The sequence below is a fragment of the Typopeltis vanoorti genome, chromosome 23 (genome assembly GCF_054136105.1).
Source record: "Typopeltis vanoorti isolate ZY-2024b chromosome 23, IOZ_Tvanoo_1.0, whole genome shotgun sequence".
Classification (NCBI taxonomy): Eukaryota; Metazoa; Arthropoda; class Arachnida; order Uropygi; family Thelyphonidae; genus Typopeltis; species Typopeltis vanoorti.
In genome coordinates, this window is record NC_143571.1 from 2,430,689 (window position 1) to 2,446,467 (window position 15,779).

The 15,779-nt window shown below is 36.0% G+C and overlaps 1 protein-coding gene across 1 annotated transcript in view; it reads right to left on the bottom strand.

Moving 5' to 3' along the window:
* Positions 1-15,779, bottom strand: part of LOC150093573 (tetratricopeptide repeat protein 28-like) — a 462,929-nt gene that overhangs the window by 187,425 nt on the left and 259,725 nt on the right. Inside the window, exon 9 of the mRNA XM_090412721.1 lies at positions 3,230-3,433. Within this exon, the coding sequence (XP_090268847.1) occupies positions 3,230-3,433 (204 nt within the window). The remainder of the gene's footprint in view (positions 1-3,229; positions 3,434-15,779) is intronic.

The window sequence follows — 15,779 nt, forward strand, 5'->3', positions numbered from 1 at the left end:
TTACCATTCTAAAAGTAAAGAACCCAGCTCTAACACCCTTATTAACCACACTCTTGCCCAGCTTCCATAGATGTCCCCCCTAATCCTCCCACCACCAGTCCTGATCTCAAAAATGTCCTCTGAATTAATCCTATAGAAACCCTTCAGCAATTTGAATGTCTCAATCATATCTCCTCTTTTCCACCTATCAACCAATTTCTGCAACCCGCAAATCTTCAACTTGTTCTCATAAGGTTCATTCCATAGACCTGCTATCATTTTGGTCACTTGCCTCTGGATCCTCTCAACCTCCTCCCCATCAAGAAGAAACCTAGGTGACCAAATCTGGGCACAGTAGTCGAGATGAGGTCTTATCAAGGCTCAGTACAGAGGAACAATAACTTGCTTGTTTCTGCTCGTCAAAGTATTCTTCAGCAACCAAGTGATTTGATGGGCTGATTTAGCCACTTTTGCAATGTGTCTCCTAAACTTCATCTCCCTATCCACCAACACTCCTAAGTCCCTGGCCTCATCAATCTCCTGGAGTACAGTTCCACCAATGTGGTATACTGCTGCTAATCTTTTCACCCCAAAATGCATAACCTTACATTTTGTCACATTAAATTGACATCCATTCTCCTTAGCCCAGACCTCCAATCTATCCAAATCATCCTGCATGATTTTGACATCTTCTACATTCACTATTGCCCTACCCAACTTTGCATCATCATAATAATAAAGTAATATAATTATTTTTATTAAGATTCAGCTGATGGAGACAGTGTTGCTGTCTTCAGAAACTGAACTTCGAACATTCTTAAAAAAAAGTCATAGTATTCACCAAAGAACAATGCTAATTGTTGAAAAAAGAAAATAACTCTACTGTAAAGTAGCTACCTGTGATGAGTTCTTGAACTCCATGGAGGTGCATTAATATTTTTTTAGCATTTTCCTCATCACTTTAATTCCAGATTTATAATTAAATTTCTTTGTTTATATAAAATCCATACAAAGCAATATATCCATAGAGACATATATCATGCCAACAACAAAAACCTTGACATTATCTATTGTGTACAACTTATATATTGAAAATTATAGAGTAATTTCATGTTACAGCAATTACTTTACCTACAAATAAGAAAATAACACTCAACGTTTGAACCTCTATATCATCAGGAAAATATACATATTGAACGAGACACTAGATAGATGACACATGCTAAATCTAATTGCTTTGTTAATTGCTTACACCAGCCTGACCTATAGCAAGAAAAAATATATAAATCAAATAAAATAATTAAATAATATACAACTTTTTTTTAAATAATAAGTATAACAATATACAAAAAAAAATTTTTTAAATGTAGAGTTGATCTACATCAAATGCATCTCTACAGTCCTATTATCTTATGATTTTCTTGTGTTTGGGCTCTGCCATCATGTTCTGGATGCTACAACAAAAAAAACAGTTCACAAGGTCCACAATAATCCACAAAAGTTCACAATAATGCCACGAAAGGTAAAAAAAAAATTAAAAATGCCATAGCATATACCATCCTCTGCAAAATTAAAATGTATACTCAGCTCATCCAAAGATCCCCTTCCTTACATAGCACACCAGGGGTTTACAAAATTCAGTACAGCTGCAACTTACCCTACATAAACAAGACACACAATTCCAATAAGAAAAAGACAAATACAAATGCCAAATTAAATTCCATCACTATGGTAAAACAGGCTTGTCAGACTATGCATTCCAAACTTGTTGCAGTTTGTCAGGTTGGTAATTCCAGAATTAACTCCAAAGGCATCAAGTCCCTACACCACACCAAAACTTAGTTTGAAAGAAAATTCAAGGAAGTTTGTAAGATGCTGATTGATCATCCTAATCTCAATAACAATGATGGATTAGTAATTCAAAGAATCTGGAAAACCTATCTTCAACCTATACAGCATCCAAAACATGATGGCAGAACCACAACACAAAAAACCTTAAGATAACAGGACTGTAAAGATGCATTTGATGTAGTTCCACTGTAATTTAAAAAAAAAAAAAAAACTATCCTCTGTATATTATTATACTCATCATGTAAAAAATATATATCTCATTTAATTATTTTATATATATTTTTTCTCACAAGAGATTGGTCAGGTTAGTGAAAACAATTAACAAAGAAGTTAGATTTAGTATACTTGTATGTAGTGGCATGTAGCTAGTGTCTTGTTCATATGTATGTTTTCCTGATGATGACCTTGATATAGAGGTAGAAATATTATTATTATTATTATTATTATTATTATTATTATTCCTGATACCTTCAAGAAGTCCGAAGACTCATTGCGGGAGGACACCTACAACTGCTTCTACCACTATACCGAACCTCTACTACGAATCATCTACATCAATGCCATCTACCACCCACCTCCTCCACCACCACCACCACAACTAGTATTTTTTGTTCTGGAAATTGCGTGTGTTCTGAAGGGCTGATTTGTCTGTACACAGGATGAAAAACCCGAGTTTCCGGGAGAAAAACCCTGCTACCTCCATATGAGATCAGCTAACTCACCTTCGATTGAAATCGTCCAGATAAAGATTCCTCCCGTTGCGACGAGAATCGAACTTAGGCCTATTCCAATCGAAAGGTGCAATGTACCATCGTTCTTCCAATTGCACTACAGAGACGCTTAAAGTGTTATTTGATTATTTGTAAGTAGAATAATTGCTCTAATATGTGTTTTTGTCTCCATAAATTCTACACAATCTAGTTCATATAGTAGCTAACCTAATTCCCAATAACTTATATCTCTTAAATTCTATTATGTTGGCTTTCCATTTGTTTGATCAAGAATCCCACTCCATAATGAACCTTGGTTTTTTCAATATGATAGAACAAGTCTGCATTCTTTGAGTCAATTATAATTATTTCTGGAAGTCCACAGGACCTTCCATTTCAGTGGTTTCTCCAGGTGTTGCAATCTGTCACCTGTTATGTGTGTTCTCACATTAATGATTGATAAACATATTTTCAAAGATTCTGCCTTGGAAATTTTAGGTAATTGTTTTTCTGTCTATGCACATTGAGTTTAGAAACTAAAGAATATTTTTTAAAACTGTCCCCCTGCCTAAGCTATTCATGCAATCCTTAGCCAGGATTTACTCTCCCATGGTGACCCAGTCCATCTTGAGAGTGTGAATGTATATGCTCAAGCATGTGTGTGTGATTTAATAAGGCTTGAAAATTACCTGAGTATGGAAACCAAGTGCTTTATCATAACATTGCATCTGCCGACGACATAGTCCCAGAGCTCCATAAGCTGATGCCTCTAAACTACGATCTCTGCTCTGTTTAGCTAAAACTAGCTGCTTCTGATACACTTTTACTGCTTCTGCTGGGTTCTTCATTTTCATAAGAACATCACCTAAATTTCCAAGAGCTCGAAATTTTCCCTAAAAAATTGGAATCAAAATAAATTTAAATGATGAAAAATTAAATAAAATAATGAACTGAATACACTCACTTAATAGAAAATAAGTTTGCATTATACATTAAGGAAAGAGTTACAATATGACAATAAAATTTCCATTTGCATTTATTTGAACTTTCATTTGGATAATCGGTAATGCAATATTATTATTATTATTACTACTACTACTACTACTAAGGGTGTTGGTGTATGTGTTTCTTGCTGGTTTGTCTGTTCTGCAGGATGAAAAACCAGCTTCTAAAGGAAAACCTCTGCTACTTTGCATTTTCATGGAATTCTAACTTATATTCACTTGAAAAAATCCCTGATATATTCTTCACCTTCCAGATGAGATCTGAAACCTGTATTACTATAGGAAAATATTTGGATTTGTGTGCAGAATTATGAATTCCATTAAAGATAGAGAACTGAATAAATAAATGGTAAAAAAAAAAAAAAAGAGTAAACAAATGATGGTATTTGATAGTGAAGGTATTATTGGAAAATGAAAGCTGACCTCAGGGGAAGACAGCAATAAAAAAAATTAACTAAAATAAACAAAAATATATATACAAATAAATGTGCTAGAAAGGGTGTTACTTTATTTACTGAAGAATGCAATATCATCATATTTACTGGCTAAATTTGAGAGTACATGCTAATGTTAGAGATATAAACTTTTTGAAAAGATTTTATTTAAATGAATGTATACATGACAAACTACACAATTATTCAGGAAGAGATATCTACCTACATCAGGAGAAAAAATACAGCATAATTGGAGGTATCAGGAATAATAATAATAATAATAATAATAATAATTCAAGAATTGGTTCTTTCATTTTGAGAAGTTACTCCCTTTCTGTATTTCTTTATTTTTAATATGCAGTAAGAGTATATAAAAGATATCATCATCAAATTCCTGCCATGTACCCTCAAGGGGTGTACAGGATATGACAGTACTACATGAAAAATTTACATCATTACCAACTTCCTATCTACAATTCTCTTCCAAATCAGTCTGTCACTTGTCAAGACTCCAACATTATCAGATCTTATATCTCTATCATCTAAGGCACCCTGTACCGCATCAATCCACCTATATCATGGTCTTCCTCTGGGTCATTTTCCTGCCAAACTGACAAAGAACACTTGTTTTGCTAATCTTTCCTCTCCCATTCTATTTAAGTGACCATACCACCTGAGATTAGCTCTGCTAACGCATTCCTGGATGCTGACAATGTCAAGTTCTTTCCTAATATCCTCATTTTTAATATGATATTGCCATTGATGCCATCTGTTCACGCCTCTAACCTTTCTAAGGACTCTCATATCTGCAGTCTCTAGTCTTTGGTCAAGTGTTTTACTTCTGACCCAGCTCTCAGATCCATAAGTTAAAACTGGTTTGAACACTGTCTTGTATACAGCTAATTTAGTGTTCCGACTAATTTCTCTCTTATTCCATATAAATTTATTCAATTGACTTCCCACCATACCAGCTTTGCTGATTCTGTTGTCTATTTCTATATTTAATTTACCATCTTCAGTAAAAATCGTGCCTAAGTAATTGAAATGTTTTACTTGTTCCACAGGTTCTCCATTCACAATACAGTTGACATTTTCAATGATTCTGCCTATTTTCATTGTCTTTGTTTTTTTATTGCTGACCTTCATACCATATCTATTCCAACAGCTATTCAATTTAGTCAGAGAATCTTGCAGACTTGTAGCGGATTTATTTAGAAGTATAACATCATCCGCATAAAGCAGAGAGCTGACATTAACATCTCCAATTTTGATATCAGGTTTAATACCACTTTCCTTCATAATGTGATCCATATAGATAATGAATAACAGAGGGGATAATGTACATCCTTGTCTCACACCAGATTTAACATTAAACCATCTTCCTGTACTTCCTTCAATTCTAACTGCTAACTTACAACTCAAATAAAGACTAAGTATTGCTTGATATAATGCCCCATTGACACCATATAACTGCAGCGTATTGAAAAGCTTCTCTCTTGGCACCTTGTCATATGCCTTTTCCAAATCGACAAAACTTAAATACAGATCTTTGTTATATTCCCATGCTTTCTCGACTATTTGTCGTAAAGTGAAGATCTGATCCTGACAGCCCTATTTGATCTGAATCCAGCTTGTTCTTCACCAAGCTTTTCTTCCACAATTCTTCTCAACCGTTTATCAAGTATACTTGCATAGATCTTGCCAGGAACACTCAGTAGGGAAATACCTCTGTAATTCTCACATTCAGTTTTATTTCCCTTTTTATATATGGGTACTATGAGAGCTCTACTCCAATCATCGGGAATTCGTCTGTCAGTCCAGGTTTTCTGAACTATGCAGTGCAGCCACTGTAAGACTCTTATACCACCATACTTCAGCATTTCTGGTCGAATATCATCTACTCCTGCTGCTTTTCCACATTTCAAGTCTTTGATGGCTTTTTCTACTTCAAGTATGGATATGTAATCCTGACTGCATGCCTGGTCAGTGTTTTTTACCACTGTGCTGTCATTACTGCTTGTTTCATTTAGCAGTTTTTCAAAGTAATTACTCCATACTTCAAGGATATCTTTTTCTCCTGTTTTCATGTCACCTTTATCATCTCTAACTCCTTTTACAGCACTCTTTCCTCCATTCCTAAGCTTCTTCAACAACCTCAAGAATATTTTGCCACCTTCTTGATATTTATTTTCTATATTCTTGCCAAAGTCCTCCCAGGACTTTTGTTTAGCTAGTTTTACACACTGTTTAGCTTTCTTACATTTGTCTCTGTATTCTGTAAGAGTAAAAGCTGACTTATTTGGCAGGAACTTTTGATATGCTTTCTTCTTTTCCTTCACTGCCTCTTTAACTTCCTGTGTCCACCAGGGAGTTCTGATTTTTTTATCCTTGCACACAACCTCACCACATGCCTCTCTGGCAGAATCAATCAATGTTTTCTTCAGAGTTTGCCACTGAATCTCCAAGGTTTGATTCCTGTTCTCAAACTCTTTCATTTTCTTTTCAATAATCTTTGTGTATTTTAGTCTACAGTTCACATCTGAGAGCTGCTCAACTTTTATTCGTTTTAAAACTTTCTTACATGTTATTCTTTTCAATATGAAATTCAATTTTATCCTGCTCAAGACTAAATAGTGATCACTTCCAATTTCAAATCCTCTGTACACTCTGGTGTCCTGCACCAGGGAGAAAACATCACTATCAACAATAACATAGTCAATGAGACTTTTTTTATTCCTAGCCTCTTCTCTCCATGTGAATTTGTGCACATTTTTATGTTGGAACATGGTGTTAGTAATAACCAGTCCATGTCCTGAGCAGAAATCCACAGATATTTGCCATTATTATTAGCTTTGCTCTTTTCTCCAAATTTTCCCAAAATATTTTTGTATGTCTCACAATCATTTCCTACTCTGCTATTTAGATCCCCAACAAGGACTAACTCTTCCTTTTTCATTGTGTCAGTTGCTTTTTCTAAAGCCTCAAAAAATTCCTCCACTTCTACCTTAGTAGAACCTTCTGTGGGACCATAGGCACAAATAAGTCTCATTGTCCAGTTCCCCATTCTCATATTTGCCCACATTACTCTACTTGAGACTGACTGCCATTCAAGAAGATTAGCCTCATATTTTGTGTTGAATACTATGGCTACTCCTTCTTTTCCTTGATTGTCATTGCTTGAATATAACATTTTGTATTTATTGCTCAGAAAGATCTCACCAGTTTTTGTCTTTTTTGTTTCAGTCACCCCTATTATGTTGATCTGGTACTTATCTAATTCCTCAGCTAGCTCCATTTCTTTGCCATTCAGGCTTCTTACGTGTGATAGTACCGATCTTTAACTCTGGTGATTTTGAGTTGGGGTGTGTTTTTAGATTTGTTCCAGTAGCTGACTTTTTGTTGTTCGCCCTGGTTCCCTGGCGAAAACAACGGGGGCCTTATTTAACTGGGCGACGCCCCAGCCGACATGAAATTTTGTCATGTTGTACCATCATTTTTTATTTTGGTTTAACCAATAAGAATACAATTTGGTCGGCTAAATCCCAAATTGCCAGCCCATCCTCGTTCGTTCAGTATCAAAGTAGATACCCAACAGGGTGCACCACGAGAAGGTGAGGATTGGACATTAGGTCAGAAGCCCTGGTCGGTTCTCCGCATTCCTTTAAAGGCTATGTGGAGGTCTCTTCTCAGTTATACAGCTTTGACCCTTAAGCACCCCTATAAAAGATATATATAATAAAAATGCCAGCCTGGCTGGCCAAGTGATTAGCATGTTCGCTCTCCAGGCAAGAGGCTGTGGGTTTGAATCCCACCGTGGGCATGGATGTTTGCAATTGTCTGTGGAAATACTAGTGATGGTGTCGGTAGTAGATGCCGTTGGTGTAATTGCAATCACTTGGTGGATTGTGAGTGGTGGAAGCAGAGCTGTAGAGTAGATGCCCTCCCTCGATGAGTCTTTGGACTCCCTGGAGGTGACAAATAATAATGATAATAATAATAAAATATACGGTATGTATAAGGGTATACAGTAACAGTCATATTTTTTATTAGAGTATATGATAGAGAAAGTGATGAGGAAAAAGCCACATTATATTTCTTGGCTCTGCAAAGTCATTTAACTGGATACTGCATGGAATCCTGTGGGATTCCATGTAGATCAGCAAATCAGACAGACAAAGAGCTAGTGACATGAATAAACTGTGGAGAATAGTATATGGTATCAAGGCAAAGGTAAATGACCAGCAGAGTGTCACAGGGCTCTTTACTTGGACTGATGCACTTTAATTTGTATTAATATCTAACATCATTAATATGATATCAGGAAGGATTTCGGAGAGGGAGAATATATCCAGTTAATTGATGGTGATGATGCCAAAATGAAGATAGCTATTGCTATTTGGAGTTATGGCCAAAGCAACTAAAAGTATGAGACCGGTATATCATGTCTCCTAACTAAGTGTGTTTTTCTCGATGGTTTGTCTATTCTGCGGGATGAAAAACCCTGCCATCTTCATAAGATGTATTATTTGGACTGGGTAATGTGCAAATAATGGAAGTTGTATGTAAGATGTGAAGTGTTTATAAGTGTTCTTCACATTCTATTTGGTATTTTCAACCAAATTAGAGATGATAATAGTTAACAAAAGTGATGTAAAAATCATAGAAAATTAAAATAGACTAACATTATGAGCAAAGGTTGTTTTGAGATGGTTTGGAATTGCCAAAGCAGCTAAGGCTAGGAGGCCAATGTATTATGTTGTAAATTGAATGTGTTCTTCTGGCCAGTTTATTGTGGGATGAAAAATCAGAGTTTCCAGTAGGGGAAACCCTACGATCCATATGAGACTGGCTAAGTGACCTTCAGAATGAAAAAAATCCTTGCATCCCAGGCAAAATATGAACCCAAGTCTTTCTAAGCAAAAGTAGTGGGCAAAGGATATTGGTATCTAGTTTAATATGGCAGTGTGTATTTTATGCACTTTGGGATGAAAGTATTACATGCTATGTATTATACCTGAGCTAGATTCCAAGAAATTGAAGCTATTGCTTGGAGGGGAGGATGTTAGTAGGCATAGCTGAAGTTCAGAGAACATATTGCAAAAGTAAGCAAATTAGTACAAAGGATTACTTAGATGGTAAAACATGCTGACAAGCAAAGGATAAGGAAATTATTATCTTCTTTATAAGACTTCAATATAACCTCCTCCTTCGATTACTGTGCACAGATTTAGTAATTGAAGTTTCTTGGGAGATGTGGAAATGATGGAGAGGATTCACAAGCATAATGTATCTGTGGATAATGTAACAACAGATTACATTATCCATTTCATTAACTATACCTTGATTCACATGATGTACAAATGTAATGTAGTAAATAGGAAAAACAACCCTCATTGTACATCTGCAAAATGATCAAAGGCTAGTTACTACATTTATAATATGAATGTTAGTTCCTTTTAACTTTATGCTTCCCCCTCCCCACTTTAATTTGTTCAATGAGGGTGTTTTGTGGGGAAGTGCTGAAGCAGTTGGTTGAGTACCAAATATTTGGTTTGAAATTTCACCGAAGCAAGGGTGAAATTGCACTCATTAAAAATTGATAAAAATTTTAAATTAATGTATATTTTTTGTTTAAAATATTTCTTTATATAAAATTTATTATGCTTTGGTTGAATACTCAGCACTTCACTCAAATTGCAAAATCAACAAAGATTAACCTGGTGCTGGTGAGGTGGGAAAATGTAACAAAAGTGGTAAGGTGGGGTCCCACAGATGCACCCAAATAATGTAGTGTATTATAGAAATCCATATCTTTTTAATCAATATTAGTGGATTCTCTATGGATTCTTCCTCTGAAGATTCTTCCTCACAGTCTTGTTCTGTATCAGAATAATGGTTACTGACTAATTCTAAATCAATTTCATTATCATCATCTCCACTAAATGCCTCCTTGTCTGTCAAAGCGTCATCTATAAGTTGACATAGCCTCTGTTCTTCCTGCTTGTAACTCATCTGGTAAAAAAATATATTATTCTCAAAATACCCTTTAAATATTTATAAAATCTTATAGTTGGTATGTAAAAATATAGAAGACACAGCAGTAATGATAATATTTTAGTAGAATATACATGAAAACAACTTACATTTCGGAAGTAAATATAGTCACACTTTTGGTAAGGTGGGATCTGATGGACACCAGCACACTTTACACCTCTGCACACTAAACTTGCTTGCGAGCAACAGCCTGTCGTTTATGGCGTCGAGTAGCGGGTTACGGGAGGGGAAGCTATACTGAGGCATGACTCACTGCCATGCGTTGCTAAAAAGTTATAGTCAATTTAAAATCTTTGGGGTCTGTGACACCCCACCTTACTAATGCTGGGTTAAAAAACATCTGTCATAATACTTCACCTATCACGTAACCACATGAAAATGAATAAATAAATATATATATAAACTGTGAAAGTTCTGAAAACTGAACGGAGAGAGCTTATGAGAGTATAATCTTTGGCATCAGAGGTAACTTAGCTTGCCTACTTAAAAAACACAAGTGCTGTCATGGTATCCATATATTTGCTTTTTATTCGTTCTTTTGATTTAGGTTTCACTGGCATGACAACTGTTTCCAAATGGTAGTTCTCATCAGAGATCAGGCAGAAACCTTAAAATAACAAGAATCCTCATTCAATAAGTTACTATATAATAATTTAATAATTTAAATGGAGCACAGAGGGTGGGGACCAGGAAATGTTTAGACAGTTGAGTTTGGCAAGCGCAAGAAGAACGATGGGAGATTTTAACTACAGTAGTATAAATTGGGAGGAGAAAGATGCATGTAGCAATAAGGGAATGGAATTTCTAGAATTCTTGAGGGACAAATGTCTTAGGCAACATGTAACAGAGGGAACAAGAGGTTCAAGAGTTTTGGATTTGGTTATAGCATCAGAAGAGTTTATAATAACTGAGATGACATCTCTCCCACCAGTTGGAGAGAGTGACCATTTGGTTTTGACTTGGAAAATGAATAGACATGCAGGAGTATCAAAGAGACGGGAACGTATGTGGAATTCTAAGGCAGATGATTATAATAGTCTAAGACGTCAACTTGGGGAAGTTTCATGGAGGGAGGAATTGGAAGGCAGGGATATCATTAGTGCATGGGAAATTGTGAAAGAATAGCAAGAATAGCAATAGCAAGTTGTATACCACGAGTGAAGAAGAGGACATAATTTGGAGTAAACTTTATGACAAACAATATTAAACAGGAAATGCATGCGAAAAAGAGGCTATGGAAGAGATATAAGGAGACAGGTGAAGAGAAGATGCATGAAAAATATAAGACACAGGCCAGAAGAGTGACTAGTATGGTAAGGAAGGCGATACTGGAATATGAGAGGAGATTGGCCCTAAGATCCAGAGAAAATCCAAGGGAATTTTTTAGCTATGTGGCCAGTAGGAGGAGAAATGATTGTGGAAGATTTACATTGTGGGATAAAAATGGGAACAGAGTGACTGATGCGGAGGATATAGTGGAAGTTCAATGAATACTTTATTAGAGTATTTCAACCTGAAGGAGTCAGTTTTAATACTAGAGGGATAGGGCAGGTTCGAGGTTTAGAGGTACAGGAGGAGAGTGTATTTCAAATACTGAGTACACTGGATATCAGTAAACTTGTGGGACTGGATGGTATTTCACCACGAGTTTCAAGAGAATGTGCTAGGGATCTGACAGTGCCTTTGACCTGGATTTTCAATGAAAGTCTGGCTGCGGGAATGGTGCCCATGGAATGGAAGGAAGGAAAAATAGTGCCATTGCATAAGGGCGGTAGAAGACTGGAAGTGTCTAATTATAGGTCAGTTTGTGTGTCATCAGTACTTGTTAAGATCTTGGAGAAAGTAGTGAGGGACCGTATACAACATTGGGCAGATGAGGGTAATGTTATCTGTGAGAGTCAACATGGATTTGTGAAGGGGCGCTCTTGTTTTAGCAATATGCTAGCCTTTTATAATAAAGTTACAAGAGCATTAGATGAGGGAATGGCATATACTGCCATTTTCTTAGACTTAGCGAAGGCATTTGATAGGGTGCCACATGATAAGCTGATATTTAAGTTGCAGCATATGTGTCTGGATGTCAGATTGGTCAACTGGATTCAGGATTGGCTGTCGAATAGGTATCAGAGAGTTCTGTATGGTGGGGCAGTTTCAAGGAGGCAGAATGTTACAAGTGGGGTCCCACAGGGCTCAGTACTGGAACCTATATTGTTTAACCTTTATATCAGTGACATTGTCAGTGGATTGCAAGGGGATATTCAGTTGTTTGCAGATGATGCGAAGCTCGGAAGGATTATTAGTAATAGTGCAGATGTGGTACCCCTGCAAGAGGATTTGAATTAGCTAGATAGATGGGCAAATGAATGGGGGTGTCAGTTTAATGCAGCAAAATGTAAGGTTTTGAGGTTTGGGACACATCGATGGGATGCTGCATACTCTATGGGAGGAGTTATACTGGAGGAAGTGGGGGATACAAGAGATCTGGGGTTGATGATTGATAGAAACCTGAAGTTCAGGGGACATATTGCAAAGGTGGTGAAGGTAACACAGAGGATTGCTGCAATTATGAGAAGGACACTGACCTGCAGAGATAAGAGGGTTATCATTCCGTTGTATAAGTCTCTGATCAGACCACACTTGGACTATTGTTCTCAGATTTGGTCCCCATGATTTGAAAGGGATAAATTAACTGTGGAAAGGGTACAGAGGCAGATAACAAAGATGGTTTCAGGACTGTACAATGTTAGTTACGAGGATCGACTGCAGAGTTTGATGGATAGAAGAAGGAGAGGTGATATGATTGAGACTTTTAAACTGTTGAGAGGTGGTTACAGGGTTGACACTGGGGAGTTCTTTCACTTGTTTGAACAGTGGGAAGGAGTGATGACAAGAGGCCATCCCTGGAAGTTACGAAAGGAAACCGTGAGCAAAAGGATGAGGAGTGGTTTATTTTCATGGAGGGTGATTGAACCATGGAATGCATTGCCTAATGGAGTGGTGAGAGCAAGAACAGTCAATGGGGTTAAGGAGTGGTATGATAGACTTTGTGTTTCTTAGGGGTGACCTCCCCTCGATGAGTCCTGATAGACTATGTGTTTCTTAGGACCTTCCACGATGAGTCTTTTGACTCCATGGAGGCCTGAATGATGATAATAATAATAATAATTACAATAATTTAATTTACTAACTCTTTATAATAGAGTAACAGCTGAGTTGCATAAAGGAAATGGCTACACAATCATTTTGGTGGATTTTGCAAAGGCATTTGACAGAATACCACATGGAACTATGTTACGTAAATTAACACAAATGGAGATGTAATTTTTATTTGTTTGGTATTCGTAATTATTTTAACTGCTACCTTTGTTATATTCTATGATTTTATTTATTTATCTTATTTTCTTTCTTATGTCTACCTTACTTCTACTTGTTTAAATCTTTCTGTTAAGTTCTCCTTACCTTTTTCTATCTTAAGCCGATTAATTTAGTCCCCACTTGTAATCCTTTATACCAGCGCTTCCCAAACTGTGAGCCGTGGCCCTATTGGGGGCCGTAAGTTTTGTTGGGGGGGGGGCATGAAATAATGAAAACAAATTTAAAATGTTTTAAGACTAAGTAGATTTTTTTTTAATCTTAAAAGAAACGTATTTTATTTTTATTATTTCTTTTTTGTTCTTTTTTATATTTTAATGGAAAAAATCACACATTGGTATTGGTTCACAAATTTTGCTTCTTGCATATTTTGGCGTTTAATGAATATTAGTAAATATATGCTTATTCGTATAAGTTTTGATTTTGAAGGTATTGATAAGAAACACAAAAAAGATTACAAAGGCAAACTCTTGAATATAAATTGTATTGAATATAAATACAATAAATATTATAATAATATATGTCTATATTACGTTTTTTCTTCCGATGGGGGCTGTGAAATATTTTAATTTTTCCAAAGGGGGCTTTGGCATCCATAAGTTTGGGAAGCACTGCTTTATACTACCTACAAGTGTTAGTGCTGTTAGTGAAAAGACCTATAGAATAGGCAATTCATGGATCCAGTGTTAACTATTTCCCACACAATATAAATCAGGGAAAATTTATTTGTTCTTTCGACTGCGCCACCCTGAATGAATGTTATGGCACAGGAAGAACAGTTATAACACTTGTAGAATAGATCACTTTCTAAAATAATACCTTAAATAGTCAGTTGTGGCAATTTCTTTAATTTAAGCATACAGGTTAAGTTATTTTTGTGAGACGGTGCATTGGTCAAAAATCGGGCGATAGTTTTAAACAAACAAAACATGTTTATTTTACCTTAAACACAATACAATATTAAACAAATTCTCTCTAATTCCTGCTTTAAATTTAAAGTCGTAACCTTACAATATAGACTTGCAATTCACAATGCTAAGAAAAACTTGCCTTTACCAACTCTAGACAATTTTTGGCTGTTATAATCAATATCACTGGCTAACATTCTTCTCAATAAATATATTAGCTAATTCTCAGCCTCAATTTCCTATAACGACTTAAACAAGAACTATTTTTTAAGAAAGTTACATTCAACGGACATATAAACAACAACTATTTTTAACAAAGCTACATTCAACGGACATACAATTCTTGTTCACAATCTCGGCGTTAACTTATTAAAATCTACTCAAATTCATAGCAACAAATATAGTTCTACCGGTTCTGCTGACTGCTTTCCTTTGTCCTATATCCTAGCCTTTGCTGAATGGCTTTTGGCAGTCATCCTGGTGTAGTCATCATCCGGGATCTGTAGCATAGCTCACCGTCGGTTATTGGATCCACTGTCGATGGCACATATCTGGTCGCACGTGACACGTACTGCTACTGTAAATACATCTCTGTAGAATGACCTTCCTCTCCTGGGTTTTCTACTTCCACAAGATGAACAAACTCCTCGAACTCCTAAAACAGCCTCCAACCTAAACTTCCAAACAGCCAGCCTCTTTTATATGATTCAGAAGCTCCTTGTTTTTAGTGTCGGAGACCCCTGAATCTTCCGTAAAATAAATGATGTCACTGATGTTTTGACCTTCAGAGTTAGCGGCAATAATCTCTACATCTGAACGATCTTCGATATTTTTGTTTACTTTTAAGTCGCCAACATAATCCGGTCTAATCCCTTAACTTAAAGAATAACTTCTAACATTCTGTTACACCAAACCAACATTATGCACAATTTTAACCTTTACAATATTTTTTTATAATTTGTGAACAATTTCCATATCATTCCTTTTGATAGTTAGCTTTACAAGTTTACAATCAGCACTTCTTTCAAATTTAGCAATTTACAATTTTTCTCTTTCCTCATGGTTTGTGACCACAGTAAAATCGATGCCGAAAAATCGTTATATAAAATTTCACTGCATCAAATTTTACATTAGATAAAGGAAATGGCTACACAATGATTTTGGTGGATTTTGCAAAGGCATTTGACAGAATACCAGATGGAACTCTGTTATGCAAATTAGAACAAATGGGGGGTGGATAGATGGCTGCTGAACAGATATCAAAAAGTGGTATATGGGGGCAGAATCAAGTCGAAAACAGGTGACTAGTGGTGTGCCACAAGGTTCACTGCTGGGACCATTGCTGTTTAATTTGTATTTGCATACATAAATAACCCAGAAATAACCCAAAAGGAAATATTCAGTTGTTTGTTGATGATGCAAAATTAGGTAGAGTGATAATTAATCAAGTCAATGTGGAGAGCTTGC